Below are 19,118 nucleotides of genomic sequence, written 5' to 3' on the forward strand. Positions count from 1 at the left end.
TTTTTGACAGAGATCAACGAGTGCTTATCACAGCCTTGTCTTAATGGTGGTTCTTGTCAAAATAAGATTGGGTCCTTTCAGTGTGTGTGCAAGGAGGGCTTTAGTGGAAATCGCTGTCAGATAGGTAAGTTTTAAGCAAACGCCTAAAAGGATAGTTTAAACTTTTTGAAGAGGGGTTCTGTGGAGTTTTCAATCTGCAGTCACTTTCCTACAATAGACAGCAGTTAAAAATATATTCACCGGTGATTAAAGGGAACAGCTAGTCCGATCAGGGCCACTACCATGGAGAAACTTTGCCATCTTGAAACAACTCCCATCTTAAAAATTTCAGAGCAATTCTATCACAATTAGTGGTGAGCTGAGTTAAGGACACAAATGCAGGTATTATTGAGGCAAAAATAGTCAACATGGGAAAATACGTGGCAAAGGATCTGAGAAAGACTGAGACAAACCAAGGACTATGTACAGGGAGGGTTAAATGCTGATTAGTAATTGGAGCCAGGTGGTGTATGAGGAGCTGAAAACAAAGACTACAGAGGACATCTAGATGTAAGGAAAAGAAGCAAAACTAAAGTAAAATACAGTGAAACGTATTATCAAAAAAGGATGAACTCAACAACAAAGACCTCAAATCATGCTAAATTATAAAGCTTAGTGACACTGAGGACTGATTTAATCAGACACAACTGAGTCACGTAACTATCTGTTGGAAAAGTAATGACAAAGTAATTTTATATCAATTCAAATAATTGCTTTATCATTGGTTTTTAACATTAAATCATTTTTGCATCAAATAGTTTCCTTGACTTGGTACATTTTTTATCTTATTTTAACATGTGTTTGACATGGAGACATTGTAACGCACTGCAGACCAACACACTCTTCAGTGTAAATAAATAAATGTACGCTTCTTTGCAAATACTCATCTAATATAAAACTGACAGAAGTGTAAAGATAAAAAACAGCAATTGCATGAACTGCTATGATGACAATTTTGAGATGAAAATTGCTTTAAGTTGGCAGAAATCTACTTTGGAATTGGCCTTGTTCTGTTGTTAGCTCGACTGTCCTGTCCGAACTTTTTTGAGGTTGTTCAGACCGCTGCCCACTGCTGGTATGATACTGGCTGCTCAAAACTCCACAGAAAACCATAACAAAATTTAATTCTGGCTCTTTAATAGAAAATATGGAAATTTAGAGAACCTGCACAGATGTCCATATCTTGTGTATGTGTGTTTCATCCTTCTTAAGACTCAAACGAATGTCTGTCGGAACCCTGCATGAATGCGGGAAAATGTGAGGACCAGCCTGGCTCCTACTTGTGTCACTGCCCACAAGGCTTCAAAGGCCAGAACTGTGAAATAGGTACAGTTTCGCTTTTCATGTAACAACATTTGCACATTTCAACCCATAATCTATGAACAACAACTCATCCTACCAATGTGTAAATATGTGCGTGCAGAACAGGACGGTTGTGACTCTAGTCCATGTCTGAACGGAGGTGTGTGTCGGGGTTACAGACAGTACTATATGTGCATGTGCAAAGATGGTTTCTTTGGGGAGCAGTGCCAGATGTGTAAGTCAATTTACACCATCTTACAAGTCAGTTTTGTTGATGTTTGTAGTTTGTTCACACATATATTTAATAATCTCTGATTTGTAAAGTTGCATATAATCATTTTTTAAATTGCTAAAGAGAATACAGCCCCACTGAAGTTAATACTTAGTTCTAAAAATACAGAATGGTTTAAAATCCTCTTTTTCCAAGCTTATCCCTTCTTAACAGTTTATTAAATCTGAGAAATATTTGGAAAAATCAAGAAAGATGGTACAAGATACCAAAAAATTAAAACATTTGTGCATTTACTTTGACTTTTATATTATTGCTTAAAGTATAAAATGAAGAGAGTTCCTGTTTTGTTTTGTTATCTTGATTTGGTTTATTATGATACATCCACTCCTTCATTTTAGGGCTGCAGCACGTTCCAAAAAAAGTTACAAAAGTAAGAAGAGTGATTTTGGGCCAGTAACTGGGAAAAAAACTCATTTTAAAAAGCTGAGCCTTTGAAGAACAAATAAGAACAGAGGGACTCAGCTTTTTCAACAGATTTGTAAGAAAATGGATGAACTGTTCAAGATCAACCTTTGGTAGCACGACGGCTTAGTGGTTAGCACTGTTGCCTCACAGCAAAAAGGTCCTGGGTTCAAACCTTGGGTTGGACCTGGGGTCTTTCTGTGTGGAGTTTGCATGTTCTCCTCGTGTTTGTGTGGGTTTTCTCCAGGCACTCCGGTGTCCTCCCACAGTCTAAAAACATGCATGTAAGGCTGCCTTCAGGCCCAGGCCTCCCTTGAAATAGAGATATGGGATTTGCCTGGTTAAATAAAAGAAAAGTAATTTTAAAAATCTTGAATTGGATGGGTTTTTTTTTCTTGCTCTTCAGTTCATTATTTGATTGAACTATTCAGAGAATAGTTTGTAAAGGTTGAGTGCACATACAAAACACCACACACTAAGACCAAACCTTACAATACAGAGTTAAACTCACAAATGCTGCTTAAAATAATAACTATTCTAAAAAGATTGCTTTTTTCAACCTTGTCTAGAGGTGGCACCACTTCTTTGGACTCAAAAGCATCTACAAAAGGCTTTCACATTTAGAGTACGGATTGTAAGAGGACAAAGCAGTACTTCAGAACTGCTTTGTCTGATGTACTGAGGAACACAGGCAAAACGCACCCTTCAGAATGTCCTCAGCATTAAGTCCAAAAGCCAGGCTCTGTGATTCATGCCTCTCGTGCCTTTTTCAAAAAGAGAAATCATCATCAAACGCAGCACACATGACAAAGGTCAAGCTGAGGATGAGGAGGGTACTGAACTGGTCCACCCAGAGTCCAAGCCTGACCCAAGAAGAGAGTGTGCTGAAAAAATTTCAAATAAAAAAATGCATCAGTGACAACTGGGATTTTTGCACACACTGTTTTTGCAACAAGTCTCGAACAACATAACATCTGTACATGCTTATTGCTTTTTATGTTTTTAGACGAACTGTTGGAATTACAAACCAGACCTTTTACTCAAGATCTTGTAGAACTAAAACTCAGGAATGGATGTATCTTAACAAATGTACTGGGCAAAACACAATAAAACAAAACAATGTGGGTTCAAACTGTCTTCAATAAAATATTCAAAGATAATGTGACAGTCACCACTTACTATTTTTTCATTATTATTATTATTGCATTCTTCATATTGTCCTATTTTACCTTGTTTAGAATTAAACATCAGATGTTTTTCAAAGACCCGGCAGCCCTCTGATTTTATTTAAAAACTGGACAGTCACTGTCTCTGTTCAATTCAAGAAAGTATCAGTACAATAGACTGGGCTCACACAAGCTTAATAACTTGCAGGCTGTCGTAACATGAACTACAGTATATTATAGCCACTGTTTGTCTTTGTCCCCCCCAAGTGGAGGACCCATGTGTACTGAAACCTTGTGGAAATCGTGGCCACTGCTGGAGTGACAGGAGAGGAAACTACAACTGTGTCTGTAAAGTAGGACTCACAGGCAAAGACTGCGACAAAGGTCAGTAACTGTCAGACCATGTTCTGTCATCGCAAAGAGAACTGTAATCATTTAATGTATGGGTTAAAAACAGAAGGTCGCCACTGTTCCCAGATCTGCTGCCTCCGTCTGGTCTCCATGTGCTGCGGGTGGAGGAGAGTGAGGTGGAGCTGCGCTGGGATCAGCCAGAGGCTTCACAGAGTGTGATCAGCATGTTTGCGGTATCCTATGCTCCCCTGGGCCAAAGCATCCCCAAAACAGACTACCTGGACAGGCAGCAGTCCATCCACGTTTTGCGACACCTGGAGCCTGGTGTGCTGTACAACATCTCCACCGTCTCCATCAAACTCAGAACCAACAGCAATGACACGAGCCAACCTGCCACTGCACTGATTCGCACCAGTGAGCACATTGTGACATTCACTGCAGTCTTCGTATTGAAACTACTACTGTTGGAAAGTGTGTGCCTGAGCTTTGATGCTTGTGAAAATGGAGTAAATGTGTGTTTCTGTGCTAGGACCGCAGCGAGTGGAACAACTGCAGGTGGTTAATGTATCCTCCTCTCAGGTTTGGCTGAGCTGGCTGGTCCAGGCTGCGCATCATGCAACAGTCAGCAGGGTTCACGTGTCTTTAGTGCCTTCAGATGGGAGTAAGACTCAGACTGCTGCGCTCAATACAAGTACCGCAGAGTACACCTTCAGGTCAGCTTCTAAACACTTCTAAACAACTGCACACATTATTCCCCCAAAAATCAACTCACACACCCTCAGTTTCCTTTGTGTCCACTGAATGGTGCTGTTGGACATTAAACAGCTCTGGTGTAATATGCATTTTAACCAGCAGAGGTCACTATTTTATCACAATTACAATTACTAGCAATAGAGAAACTTAATGACTGAAAACAACCTTTTGTGTACTTCTTTCTGTTTCAAAGTTCCTTACAGGCTGGTCAGATGTACACAGTGCATGTGTTGACTCAAAGTGGAATCAGACCAGATGAGTTTCCCTCCACTAGCCATTCAGCAGGACCTTTGCCATTCTGGACAAGTAGGTCACATTATCTTGCAGGTGGTTTTATTTTTACTGAAAACAAAAATAAAACCATATTATGCAAGCAACATATCTAACAATTAGCATAATTTTCTTTTTGGAACATATTTTCTCTCATGTAAACTGAGATGTATGGTAATATGTCCATTCAAGAAATACATCCATCCATCCATTTTCTTTACCCGCTTCTCCATTCCGGGTCGCAGGGAGCTGGTGCCTATCTCCCCAAGAAATACAATAAATGCCAACTATGCAACCATCTGACCATTTGTTTATGTCCTTAGGGCCCCACCCCCCACAGAACCTCTCTCTGTCCCACGTGACCTCTAACTCGGCAATGATCACCTGGAGCCGCCACCCAAGAAACATCCCAGATGGTTTTGTGATCAACGTGACCCGAGGGCTGAACACCAGGAGTCGCTTCCTACCCAACGGGAAATTAGGATCATACACACTCCGTGAACTGACGCCAGAACAGCAGTACTACGTGGCTGTTGCTTCTGTTAAAAAGATAGAGCAGGAGCAGATTCACAGCACACCGCAGCACTTAGCGTTCACGACCTGTGAGAACACTGTCTTGTGACGTCTTGCTCCTAAATCTGAAATCTGATTTTCTGACCAAAAATTTGATCATAACTAAGTTGCGTTTGACTTTTTTTTCTGTGTTACTTTTTATCTCACCCAGTGCCAATGCAGGTGAGACCAGGGAGGAAAGAGAGGCCCACAGTGACAGGACAGGGGACTCTAAGTGGGCGCTTACTCCCTCCATCTCAGCCCCAAGCCCTGGCAGAAACATCAAAAACAGGGAACTCAGAGGATTCCTTCAGGTACAAGTAGGAGTCTGATGATTTTTAAATCTGCCTTAAAATATAAGTATCAATTTCCTAGTTGAAGCTAAGCTGTTTGTCTTTGTGTGCTGTAGGTACACTGAGCTGGTTGACAGTCGGGGAAAGATAACAGCTAAGTTCATGCATTTGCCTCGGAAAACTATTCGACATCGTACTAGTAAGCTCAAGTCATCATGCAATGACCTTATAATAGAGAATCACCAGAAAACAGTTTGACATAAACCTTTTTTTGGTTTAACTACAGTCATGGTGAAAAAAGAAGTCAACCCTCTCTCAATTCTAAGGTTTTTATATCAGGACATAATAAAAATGATCTGATTTTTACCAGCTGGCAAAATTATTCAAATCTAACCTCAAGTAAACAAAAACATTTTAATTTAAAAAAATTAAATCCACCCTTGCTGCTTCCACAGAATTTAGGAGTGAAACTAGCAGCCAGGAGCTGCTGATTAAATATATTAACTGATCATTGTTAGTGTGATCACCTTGGTAAAAGCAGGAGTTTTGGTAGTTTGCTGCTCTGGAGCAAACAGGTGTATGTTAATCACAATGCCTGGTCCTTAGAGAAGCAGTTGCCGCTGTCCATCAGTCTAGAAAGGATTAAAAATCATTTCTAAACAATTTAGAGTTCATCATTCTCCAGTGGGAAAAAAATATTCTCAAATAAAAACATTTAAGACAGCTGCCAGTTTTCATAGTTTGAACATCCCAACAAATTCACCACAAAACCAGATGTGATGCTCAGAGAACTGACAAAAAAAAAAATCCAAGATCTCTTTCTCAGACTCTACAGGCCTCAGTTAGCAGCTTAAAGGTTGAAGTTCATGACAAGAGGAATTAAAAAAGACTGAGCAGGTATGGCTTGTTGGAAAGGGTTGCCAAGACAGGCTCAAGTCAGACTCTTCTCTCTAAAAACAACATGGCAGCACAGCTTAGGTTTAGGTTTGTAAAGTTTCATCTGAATGAACCACAAGATTTCTGGAACAATGTCTTCTGGACAGATGGAAGTAAAAGAGTTTACCCATACTGCACAGCACCATGACATCAGCACACGCCTCATACCAACTGTCAGTATGGTGGTGGAGGGCTGACATGGTCCTCGGACTGAACCTGTCCAGATGTCAGTGGTCCTCTTATGTATCTGACACATGTTGTTCACTTCAACCAGCAATTTAAAAAGTAAAATAAAAACAAGACTCTTTAAAAAACTTTTTATTGATGTTTTTAGACATTTTTTACAGAATGGTTTGCTTCCCAGAGCCTTTTTTTGTCAACAGTAATAACTGAAAACTGTTTTACAGATGCTATCTTGTTCTCTGGAGGATACGCTTCCTCTTAAAAAATGCTCAGCCCGTTTTAATGATGTTTGGCCAACAGTGTCATAATATTGTTTTATGCTGAGGAATGTACAGCATTTAAATTCTCCTGGTCATTATGCAGTCATTTATTATGTCTTCTTAGAGTGACATAACAGGAAATGTTTTTCCTTGCAGAACCTGATCCACCAATCGTATTAGAAAAGCTAGAGGAAACAACAAACAAAATTAGCCTTGCACTTGAGATAGAAGAAAAAGGTTCGAGAACACAGCCTGGTAGGTGTTTACTGCTTTGTTTTTCTTTGTTTCAATGGATGGCACTTCAGCCTTCTAAGCATTCCCAGCTAATGTGACACTTGTGTGCATAAGATTCATGTTCTGATGTGTGCGAGCCGAGCCGGAGGCTATCAGCACATACTATCAGCTGTGGATAATGTGGAATAGTGAGCCTGAAACATGAGACTCCAGCTCATTCTGTTGTGAGGACATTAATGGCAGCTGCTGTCTTTTTAGAGTTGCCTCAGGACTGCCGGAGTCGCCCCTGCCAGAATGGGGGAACGTGTGTGAGCGAAGGTGACTCTTTCATCTGCAGCTGTGCAGCGAGGTTTAAAGGCAGACACTGTCAACTGTGTAAGTTCTCCACTTTTACTCCACATACACATTCAGGGCAAGTAAGCTTTTTAAGAAATTACACCAGATTGTTGCTTCTTGTCCTAAGGGTTTTACCACATTAAACAAATATTATCAATTCTTATCTCCCACCATTGAAAGTGAAAGGTTGATAATGTTTTTGCCCTTTATGTTTGTGTGCACATTTGTTTGTTTGCCTGTCTTGTTAGCAAAATATCTCATGTATCAGTCGATTAATTTTAATTAAACTCTCAGAAAGTATTCATTTGCTGTACATCTACAACTTATTAACTTTTGGAGTCAACTCAGTTGAAGATAGCCACCACAGCTAATCAACCTTAACCTAGACAAAAATGGCTATAACTCAGTAAAATCTACAGACATTGAGCTGAAATCAAGTGTGGTAGTAACTGAGCTTTATTCACAACACATACTTTGAGCACCAACAGATTACACAAGTTTGTTTAACCCAAATTGACCTGAAGTTACGTGGGCTTCTCTACCTCTCGTCGTCTCTCTCTTTTTAGGGCTACAGTAGGGTTAAAACTTTGTCATGCAAGGTGACGAAGGCAAACACATCTTGTAAGATGTTGCAATATCGGATGAGGTCATGCATGTCATGGTTTGACCAAAACGCTGTAACTCCGTCCTCAGCAAGATGTTAGTTTAAAAATTAAAATTCTGGCATGACAGACGGCAGGCGATATGCTGTCCTTCACGTGTTGTGCAAAACAATGTCTGCTCTTGTGTCCGATCCAACTGATTCCCTGTTTTATTTCCCTTTGAGTCCTTTTTCTGAATTCACATTGTTTTTTAGTGTGCCACTCCAAAGAGTAAGCCACTCCACATAAAGTCTCCAAAATTGTCTTAATTTCTAATTTTAGAATTTACACTCATTTCTAATAATCACATAAATGACTGCAAGATTAGATAAAGTCAATTATTTTCATATGATGTCTATTTAAAAGGCAAACATATACCATTTAATGAAACAGACTTTTGATCATCTAAATGTTGAAAAAATGTTATTTAATAAACATGTTATACTTCAATTTATTCATTTAAATACCAACATTTTATCTGTATTGTCTTAACATACTCTACATTGGTAAATATATTTCTCTTAAATTTTTTGTTGAAAATCCAACATTTATTTTACATTATTTAACAAAATTTTCATTAGTTTCAACATGATGCCTCTGCAGAAATAAAAACAACTTTTGCTTGACAAAAGTTGAACGTTTCTGTCGGGTTTTGCTGTCTATGATGATGACTTGTTTTGAAATAAAAATGATGAGCTGAGGACATTTCTGCACACATTCAAGGCTAAAGGTGAACGTAGGAATCAGACTTCTCCATGTACTAATAATGTTTTCACAAAAATTCATAAAGAGCTTTGTTGTACATAGTGTCACTTCTGTGAATAGAATTGGTAAGTACATTTCTGACTTTGTGCTTCTAAATACACAGACGTTATTCATATCATAAAACCTCTGGTTTTACAACCTGAACAGTCCAACAAGCTGCTGACAGCCCTGCTTTTAGCCACAAAAGGAGATGTACAGTGTGCAGAAAATAATGCTCTGGGGGCAAACAGTTTAACACTTTTTATGACTAATTTGATATTGTGTGACTACATTTAGAGTTTTGTCAGTGATTGTGTTGTTTGTCTTTCAGTGTGACATGAACAGAAAGAATAGCATGTCTAAACTGGCAAAGTGAGAGCCTTTCTACATGGAGTCCTCTTGTTTCTTAATACTTGGCTCTACAGAGAACTGACTTCCCTAACATGATATGGTTAACTTTGAGGCTTAGAGACAGTTTTTCAACGCGAATAGGCTGTCGGTTCACAAGAAAACATCTAATTTTTACCGCATCACTTTCTTTCCATATTTCTAGGGGCAAGTACTAAATGTATGACTCACTGTTTGTTGTGAACATTTTGGAAGGAGGACTCTGTTCCCTGTGTGAGACAACAGAATATTGTCTACACACACTGATTTTTTGTTTTTATTTTCATCTTTCTAGTATCACATAGGGAAATATTCAGCTACATTATTATTTCATGTTTAATATTAATTGGCATCTTTTTTTGGAAGTCAAAATATTTTATTTTATATTATGTAAAAGTTTAACGTCAGAACTTTTTTTCAAGGTGAAATGAGGCTTTTGCCTTTAAAAGGAAAGTCTTGGTTAATGTTTAATCTCTTCAATGTTTCTAGTTTCCAAATGTTTGATTTACAGGCCTGTGTGAATGTTTCCTAATAAAATTCAAACCATAAAGTGCAGTTTTAACCTAAAGCTTTAGCCTGTGAGCATAAATGCATAATTACAGGAAGTAAACGGGATCTTGCCCACTGCCGAGGGGATAATTTATTTTTCCCATAATTACTTATGTTTAGGGAAGAAAAGAAAAGGAATGAAGCATTTGCAGTTTCCAAAGTCATTTTGAAATGATTTAACATTAAAACACTTTATGAAAGACAGGGTGATGTGCTACTATGATTGTTACACATACGACTCTTACTTCATAATCAATCTTTTTGTTTTGTTGTCGTTGAAAAAGTAAGAAGTTGCCGTCTGACCTTTCTCTCAATTCTTAAAGACGGTGGGTTATCCTGAAAGCCTGATCAAAATTCTTACTGTGAGATTGGTACTGACTGATCTGCTGTAACAAGCAGATACCAGCCAGAAATGCTGTAAAAGTGCAGAAGTCACAGTCATACCATCAAAAACAAGAAAGTATCACACATGTAGGGGAATAATATCTGGTTTATGTGCTCAAAAAGATGTGTACAGCATCATCAAATGATCAAAATTTAGTCTAAGTACTCAATACAAAGTATTTAAGGATGCTTCAGTGAATCACTTTTCATACTATTTGGTTGTTCCTGGACTGTTAGTGACAAAAGTCTTCTAGCAGTAAGAGACATACTGGGTGAAAGAAGACAAAATTACCTACATTTTGATGTATAAACCATATAAGAAGAAGAAGGTTTGTGGAAATAAAGAGTTTGAAAGGTTTAGTCATCTCAAAGGTTGAAGTGTGTGACGTCATCACATTCTGTGATAACATTTTCATAAATCATAGAACTTAAACTGTGATTGTGTAGAAATTGTAAAAGTATCAAAATGCCAGTTCAGTCACTTTAAACTTCAACTTCCCATGACCTGTTTAAACTTTAAATGATGGTTCTACTGTGAAGTATGTCTGAGCTATACAACTCCAAAAGAGGGCTGGGTTTTCTCACTTCCTTCACCAAAATGGAGAATTTTATTTATTTATTTATTTATTCAGTTTTCTGTGAAATTTTCATTGTTGTATTGTCTACCACAAGTCATAATACACTGTCAAGCTGCACATTTTGATGTATTTTTTTATGGCTTTTTCTAAAGCGGTATGTGGAGCGAATCAAAAAATGTGACAGAAACAGAAGAATAACGGCTGAAGAGTAATGAGGGTGCTAATGAGCAAAAATGGCCGAAATGATGAGCCTAAACATTTTAGAAAGAAGCAGAAGTTAATGTAGTTAGAGAGCACACTTTCTTTCCTGCTTTCTAAAATCCATTCCCTCCAAAACCAAATAGAAATGTGAGTTTCAGGTCTGGTCTAAAAACACATTGAAGAAGGAGACATTAAATCTCATTCGTCACCCAAACATCCAGCATTGTTTAAACATTCTTGTCCTGAAGCAATCCATCAGCCTGACTGGACGCCCAGTTCCATCCCACTAAACTCCCCAAACCATTCAGCAGGCTCTTCTTTTTTGACACAACTTACAACCATTATAATCGGTGTTGTGTAATTGTTTTTCAGTGTGCCAGCGAATGCCCCATCCATGTACCCGTCTCTACTCTGAAACCAAAAGTGTTCCTGTGTGGGAGGGTGGAGTGTGCCGCTACCTGTAAGTCCATCCGGCCTTTCCTATGCGCCTAATTCTGATAAATGTATTTGTGCAAATCTATACATGATCTGGTGGCTCAAATAAATTCTTTTGGACTTTGCAGGTACAAAAGGATTTATAAATTACAGCAGGATGTGTGTTACCGCGAGACTTGTGAGCCAGTGCTTCCCAAGAAAAGTCAAAGTAAGGTCAACGATTGGTTCTGCACACTGATGAAGTTATTTTCAGCATTTAAACACTTTTAACACAGTGGTATTAACTTTCCAAACAGCAAGAAGAAGATCCAGACAACAATGAAGGTTTGTTTTCTTGGATAAATGTAATACAGATGCCATTTTTGTGGTGAATTTTTTTCATCAACTCTGCATATCCACCTTTACTGTAAAAGAAAAATCACTAGATTTTCATAAATTTGCCCATAAAGAGCTGTTTCTTTTATTCTTTCTTCTAGAGTACCTGGATGGTGTTCAAAGGACTATTGTTACTGTTGTGTAAAAACCTCCTAGCTTCATTTTTGGTGTATATAATCTACTTGAAGTATCTGATGATGATAGTTGTTGTGCTGAGAAATCCTGTCATGACCCACTGTAACAGAAACAATCGTCCATCTGAAGATGCCTGCATCTGTATGCTTCGTCCTCAGAGTTTTCTGTGCCTTCTGAACAAAATCAAAGCAGAACTGACCCACATCATTTTGGATGTTTGCTGGCTGATGAGTCATGCGAACAGATCTGACAAGCAAATATTGAGAAGCAGCATAAGAGACATTATATACCTCAGGTCCATGTCCATGCTGACACATTAAAGGAGGTTTTTATTTGTGGTTCAGCTGCAGGTTTGTCCCTCAGGGAAATCAGAAGAATGTGCTCAGAGTCCAGGTTGCTTCAGTTTGGATCTCTGTATGAACTGACAAGAAATATACAGCAGCTTCAGAAAGTTTGCAGACCTTCTTCACTTTTTGCAGTTTTGTTAATGTTATGTTGCAACCTGGTGCTATAATTGTTTTTGTTTTGTTTTTTTATCTCATTAATCTTCACTCAGTATCCCATAGTAACAGCTTGTAAATTTAATAATAATATAAAAAACTAAACTGGAATACCATATTTCATAAGTATTCACACCCTTTAGTACTAACTTGAGGCACCTTTAGCAGGAGTTCCAGCTTCAAGGCTTTTTGAGTTTGATGCAATAAACTTTAAACACCTGGATTGAGGATTTTCTGCCATTCTTGGCAAGTCTTCTCGAGCTCAGCCCCATTTAATGAAGGCTGTCAGTGGAGCCATTTTCAAGTCTCTCCAGAGATATTTGATTGGGTTAGAGTCAGGGTTTTGGCTGGGTCCACTCTAGGACATTCAGAGTTGTCTCTAAGCCACTTCTGTGTTGTCTTCTCTGTGTGCTTTGGGTCATCGCCATGTTGGGAGGTGAACTTTAGGCCCAGACTGAGGTTCTGAGTCCTGTGGAACTTCACTGAGGATATCTCTGCACTTTGCTCCAGTCAGGTTACTCCTCAAGCCTGAGCAGTCTCCCAGTACCTGCAACCGAAAAGCACCCACGCAGAATAATGCTGCCACCAACATGCTTCACTGTTGGGCAGGTTATGAGCAGTGCCTGGTTTCCTTGAGACATAACATTTAGAACTGAGGCCAAACAGGTTAATTGTTGTTTAATCAGACCAGAGAATTGTGTTCTTTTCAGACTAAGAGTCCTTTAAGCAGCTTTCAAGGGTTTTTCACTGAGGAGAGGTTTCTGTCAAGTCACTCTGCTATAAAGTCCAAAGAAATGGAGGCCTGCAGTTCTGGTTGTCCTTTTAGCACTTAGTCCTTTTAGTCCCATCTCCACGTGATCTCTGAAGCTTGGAGTGACCATCAAGTTCTTGGTCACCTCTCTCAACAAGGCGGATTCTCAGTGTAGTGACCAGCTCTTGGAAGAGTCCTGGTTGTGCCAAACATCTTCCATTTGAGAGGCCAGTGAGCTTTTGGGAACCTTCAGCGCAACAGAAACATTTTAGTAGCCTTATTTAGATCTGTGCCTTGTAACAGTCCTGTCTGTAAACTCTGCAGCAGTTCCTTTGACCTCCTGGTTTGCTTTTGGCTCTGATTGTCAGAAGGCTTTCTATAGAGAGCTGTGTGTCTTTCTATATCATGCCCAAATCAATTTAATTTACTCCAATCAAGGTGTAGAAACCCCTCAACAATAATCAAAACAGAGGAGGCATCTGAACTTAATTGCATGTGTTGCTGCAAAAGGTCTGTATACTTCTAGAAATATGTGTTTTGTTGTTGTTTTAATAATTTTACAAAATTGTATAAAATTCCATTTTTACTTTGTAATTATGGGAAACGGAGTGCAGATTATCAAGAGAAAAAGGTGAATTTCTGTAGCAACAGGCTACAACATAATAAAACTGCAAAAAGTGAATTGAGTAAAAACTTTCTGAAGCTACTGTAAAAGTTCACCACAGCTCATAAATCGATCTCCTCCTCTTACAAAGGTGCACAGTTTTCTATGTAAGATATCTTACTCTGTGTCTTAGCAGGCATCTCTGCTCGCTACTCTGTAAATAGTGTTTATAGGTTGTTTTGTAGGTGGATATTTTAATAATAAAAATGATCAAACATTTGAATTTTCTTGTATTTTTTGTATAATCTATCCTCCTTGTCACTTCATATTTAATCTTTTGTTTGTCCTTAATTTAAAGGTCATGTTAGTATAAGTATACAAAAGGTTTCCCAACAAAAGTAGGTAAACATAAACTGTCCTTTCAGACTAATATATATCAAAATCAAATGTTTAAAATTTACACTTTGTCTTATACCTAAATGTGTTCAGATGACATTAAAATTACTGAGTAAATAAAGCACACAAAAGATACTACAGACCTTAGAAGTAAAAAGCCTTGACATGACAACTAGCTGTAATCCAACTGTACAGTGTAATATGCTGTATGGTAAAAAAAAACAACAAACAAACAAAAAAAAACGTGCAAAGTGGTGTTTTTTGTTTGTGATTATCAGCTATTTCAATCATCAAGGAAATCCTTGAAACCAGAAATAAAACATTTCTGTCTGAACCATTGTTGGATAGCAGAAGTTTCATCACCATAAGACATCTAACAACCAGCCATAACATTATGACTAACATGTCATACCATGTCCTTTTTTATTATTTCCCCCTGGGATTAATAAAAGTAGAATGACAGATGGACCATCTATGACTCCATCAACTTGATTGGATGCTATCAGATCTCATCATTTGTGATCATAAAGTTTGGAGGTCAAATAAACACCTAAGACTCTTCTGTGCAGGGAGGTGTGTGAGATGTGAGAGCAGCGCTGCAGGGGGGAAATACTGCTGCTTGTGTGTGATATGTAAGTGGCTGTAAAAATTTAAGCTGATGCAAGCAACAACGGAACATCCATGTGCATGACAAGATGGCGGTTTAACTAAAAGAGTACTGCATTGAACTAGTTCAGCGGTTTTGTCCTCACTTTCACAGACTATAATGTTGTTAATCAATGTAGTGAAGTGAAGTGAAGTGAGATTTATTTATATAGCACTTTTCAGCAACAAGGCGATCCAAAGCGCTTTACAATAGTAACAAAAACAGAATCCAATACAGCAGGTACATAATGAAACACAAAAAAGAAAAAAACAAAACACATCAATCATGTATAACCTAAATGACATATAGGATAATCTAAATAAAATCACTAAACCAGACATATCTAAGCATGAGCTAAGACAGTCAAAATAGGAGCTGTAGTCTGTATGCAAAGCACTACACTAAAAAAGCAGGTGCCATGTAAAAGAAAAAAAAATCTGTAATACACTACATACTGTATATTAATATGGAAAGCCTAATGAAATTACTTGAAAAGTATTAACAGGATTTTAATCATGTATAGTGTTTATAGAGTGCCAAATCCTACAAACTGTAAAAGACCCATAAAATCTGACATTATGGACAACAGCTGCGTTTTTTTTGTGTGTGTGTGTGTTTAAATTACTTTTTATCCTTTTAGATCACACACTGCGGACTTTGAAAAAAGAGCACATGTTCAATATCTGTCACATTTCATAGTACATGATGGAGTCGTCGACGTTTGTAAACTTATTTTTTTATTTGTATTTAGCTCAGGCATGTTTAAGATGGCCTAATCAGTGCAGGTTTCTGGATATCGGACCTGCTTTCTATAATATAGGATTTTTGAGTTCCTTTAGCAAAAATATCAGAAGGTCGTGGTCACTACATTCTCAAATTTTCTACAAAGAATGTACAAATCAGACGTCATGGCTTGTACACATCATTAGTTTGTCCTGTGCCTTTAAAATGCTTGTTTAGTGTATTTATTTCAAAATTTAGTTGTCAAAAGGCAAATCCGAGGAGGTTGATAACACAATGAAATACGCCATCTAGAGTGCAAGCTATCAGGTAGGCAGATATTAAATGTGGTAGATATATATTTATGAATGGCAAGAAAATAGATATTTGAAACGACAATAAATGTGGTGAGTTTTTCATTATGTTTCATTTCAGGGAAATATTTCCGACAGCACCTGAAAGCAGCATTCCGCTGTGCGGTGGGAGCTGAGTCCTCGCTGCCCCCCTCCCTCCGTGTCCCGAGTGAAAACTGAGACAGCGAGGAAAAGCGACGGGAAGACCCACCAAGGAGGGAGAAAGCTTGATGGGTTAGCCAGTCTGCAGCCTTTTCAGACACTTTTATTTGTTTCGTTTTGTTTGTTTTTTGTGCGCACAAATCAATGTCCCTCAACGCGGCCAAATCCAGCTTATGTTTCATTGGGTCGGAAAACGTCGTAAATCTCCTGAATGTTCAGACGGTGAACCGCAGTCTGACCGCGGAAGGTTAGCACAACTCTACTAAAGTTAGCCCGCTTCGGCTAACTTAGCCCGCTTTCAGCTAACAAGAAAAAGACACGACTTGTGTTGAAGCCAGAGGCTAAAAGTAAAAGCGACACGGCGGCGGAAAATGTAACTCGTAATGTTTCCTCCCGGGATTAACTTCAGGGACGGATGAGAAAAAACCTATCGAGCGGTGAACAGAGAGCACAGCACGGCGAGCCAGACGACCGCGGTGATGTCGGGGCTGACTCACGGCTCTGGCAGCCTGTGTGAGTCCCCAGGTCGGCCACGCTCGATGCTCTGGAGGCTCAGGGGCTTCTTCCTCCTCCTGCTGCTGCTGGAAGGCGCCTGCTGCCTCGCCAACCCCAGCAGCTCCTCGGCCAACAACAACCTCCCCAGCGTCAACATATACATGAGTGTGGAGGAGGTGAAGAAGTTTTTAGGTAAGAAGGAGGCCCCTCCAAATGTTGTACGCCTGGATGTAACTCTGATGAGCTGATACCACCCTGTTGCATACAAGTTTACATCTAACATCCTGGGGAGGGCTTACTGAGAAGCCACAAAGTCATTGTGGCGCAAATGTTTCCTGGATAACAAATTTAAATTCACAAAATTATATCTCGGGCTAATATAAGTTGAACTGCACTTCGCTCTCTAAGTCTTAGCTGGTAATAGACTACTTTTTAAAGCTAAGCTACAGGTGTTACACAGGATATACAGAGGTGGATAAATTTGTTGGTGCCTTTCCAAAATATTATCTAATGGGGCTTTCCAAAAAGCCCGACTTTTGTCCCATCATTCCCAGAAACTTCGAGACTTGTCAACATATATTTTAGAGAATTCCTGTCTGGCATTTTGTGTTTTCTGTCAATAGTGAAGCCTGTTATGATTCAAAATGATAATAGTGGTGGATTTCCTCTCGTGTATACATCCTGGGAGGTTGGCTACAGTCCTATAAACCTTGTACTTTTTAGTAATATTGACAGTTGTGTTTACAAGAACAGGAAGTGGCTTGTAGATGGTCTTACTTTTAGATGGATGTTCATGATCTTCTCTCGGAGCTCCTTACAGCTCTCATCTTTGCTTTTCTGCTCCATGTTCAGTGTGATGTACACAATGATACCAAACTACCCAGTGTCTGTTCGCTCCCTTCAAATAGGCTGAATGACGGAGAGCTGTGATACAGATTAAGATCACGCACTTACTTTGGATAGTTTCTATAAGGGTAACAACAAATCTGTCTGTGCTGTCTTTGAAAATCTTTTTTTTTGCGTCACTTTTCACGAGAAATGAAGCCTTGTATGAGCGAGCTTTGAGAGCTGTAGGGACACCTGTGTTTTTAGAGGAATACATGCACTTAGTTCAGTAGCAAATATTATTCAGTCTTCATTTAAACATAAAGGTAAAGAAAACACCTACCACCGGGCTTAGCCTCTTTTCTGGGGGAAACCTTGGCTTTCTAAATAGCCGATTTAAGATTTACTGAAGGTTTGTTGAATGTGCTCTCTGAAGCCTGTTATTTACCTTGTGAGTCCCATCACACAGTGAAATAACTGATTTATGGTCCTTTTCCTTTTCGACCTGTTGAGGGGCATTTGGCGGTCGCGCCCACTTTCAGCTGGCTTCCTTAAACCTCCTCAGCCGAGGTTCTGAGCAAGTCGACCTGAAGATGTGACGTCAGCAGACTGCAGGTCACTGATTGGCCAGAGAGCAACTTCAATCACGAGAGCATCTTCTTGACAAGAAACCCACTATTTTTAAAACCTCACAACTGCAGCATTTGTTTTTTGTTATTTACTTTAAATAAAATAAAAATATATATAATCTATCCATTAAAATGACAACACGTGAACTAACATTGTGGTACTATGAGGAGGTGCAGACGTTTCCGTGCTTGTTGGCTGATGGCAGAATTCAGAGGGAGCTAGACCAAATGGACTCTATTTATGGCTCAGCAGAGGGAAGGTGGCCTCAACTCGGCCACAGCATTTTTGTGAAAAAGTGGCAAGTTTCGGGTGGTTGTGCTACGACCTGCCTACATTATGGCACTTAGTTAAATGGAAAACTACCGAGACGGTGTAGAATTGAGTTGGGTCGAAGTGAAGCAAACTTTTCTGACACTGGACACCAAGGAAAACGGCTTTAATGTCTTTATGAAAAGTTGCAGCCTCTCACTTTAAACTTGGTACTTTATAGGATAAATTTGTTGTCAATTTCTAGCTGTATCAGCATCTGTCAATTGGGTAAAAATTGGTGAGAGTCAGCAAAATCTTTTTTTTTTTTTCATGCAATCTAAATGCAAAGTTTTTCTGAGCTTCTAGTCAACAATCATGAGCTGGTTTGCTTGTGACTGTTTAGTTCACTTTGACGCACGAACACAGATTAAAGTCAGACATCAAAAATTATTTGGGCCTCACTGGGTCTTAAAATTGGGAACATACAAGATGACGTATTACTCTGTGCCTTTATTTAATAAAAACTAAACCAAAATGTAGAAGCAATATTGTTGTTTTAGTTGTTTCTCTGCTTTGACACACCTGATTTGAGTGAGAGTGATTAACATGCTTCTGCAGATGTCGAAGACCTCCTGAAGAGCAGAGAAACGACTAAAACATGCAGGATAGTGTTCCTCAAGGACTGGAGTTGGGAATCACTGGTCTAGTTTAGGCTGCACTTGTTCAAAGAAGACCTAATTATAGCGGAAAACGGAGACAGTTAAGTAGCTTTTACTTTACCAACACAAATGTAGTTTTTAATTGTGTAGATGCTGGAAGAGCGTTCATTTTGCACAACCAATCGGCATATGTTTGTGGACGAACCAGTCCCATCCCATGAAGACTTTCAAGAGTCCACATCGACCTAAGAAAGCAGCTACTCTTAAGCAGGTGCTTAACCTCAAAACATCAATATAAGAACTATGGTTGGCTACAGTTCCGGGGGGAGG

At 39.0% G+C, this 19,118-nt stretch overlaps 2 protein-coding genes across 8 annotated transcripts in view; both read left to right on the forward strand.

The window, feature by feature from the left end:
- The window catches only part of sned1 (sushi, nidogen and EGF-like domains 1), a 32,335-nt gene extending 18,399 nt beyond the window's left edge, over positions 1-13,936 (forward strand). For 4 of the 6 annotated variants that reach the window (XM_037974343.1, XM_017438912.3, XM_017438914.3 and 1 more), the window contains 16 exons: positions 11-124; positions 1,252-1,365; positions 1,463-1,576; positions 3,469-3,585; positions 3,679-3,966; positions 4,082-4,265; positions 4,499-4,611; positions 4,899-5,177; positions 5,300-5,441; positions 5,537-5,619; positions 6,956-7,054; positions 7,292-7,408; positions 11,226-11,313; positions 11,417-11,496; positions 11,585-11,612; positions 11,765-13,936. In XM_037974343.1, coding sequence (XP_037830271.1) covers positions 11-124; positions 1,252-1,365; positions 1,463-1,576; positions 3,469-3,585; positions 3,679-3,966; positions 4,082-4,265; positions 4,499-4,611; positions 4,899-5,177; positions 5,300-5,441; positions 5,537-5,619; positions 6,956-7,054; positions 7,292-7,408; positions 11,226-11,313; positions 11,417-11,496; positions 11,585-11,610 — 1,958 coding nt within the window. In that variant the 3' untranslated portion in view covers positions 11,611-11,612; positions 11,765-13,936. Of the gene's footprint in view, positions 1-10; positions 125-1,251; positions 1,366-1,462; positions 1,577-3,468; positions 3,586-3,678; positions 3,967-4,081; positions 4,266-4,498; positions 4,612-4,898; positions 5,178-5,299; positions 5,442-5,536; positions 5,620-6,955; positions 7,055-7,291; positions 7,409-11,225; positions 11,314-11,416; positions 11,497-11,584; positions 11,613-11,764 lie in introns of those variants that run through there. The other 2 variants (XM_025002176.2, XR_005232853.1) reach the window with 2 other exon arrangements.
- A 1,976-nt stretch (positions 13,937-15,912) lies between these two features.
- The window catches only part of ryk (receptor like tyrosine kinase), a 58,096-nt gene continuing 54,890 nt past the window's right edge, over positions 15,913-19,118 (forward strand). The window contains exon 1 of one of the 2 annotated variants that reach the window (XM_017438918.3): positions 15,913-16,617. In XM_017438918.3, coding sequence (XP_017294407.1) covers positions 16,410-16,617 — 208 coding nt within the window. In that variant the 5' untranslated portion in view covers positions 15,913-16,409. The remainder of the gene's footprint in view (positions 16,618-19,118) is intronic. The other variant, XM_017438917.3, reaches the window with a different exon arrangement.

This window comes from Kryptolebias marmoratus, linkage group LG24 (genome assembly GCF_001649575.2).
Source record: "Kryptolebias marmoratus isolate JLee-2015 linkage group LG24, ASM164957v2, whole genome shotgun sequence".
In the NCBI taxonomy this organism is placed as follows: domain Eukaryota; kingdom Metazoa; phylum Chordata; class Actinopteri; order Cyprinodontiformes; family Rivulidae; genus Kryptolebias; species Kryptolebias marmoratus.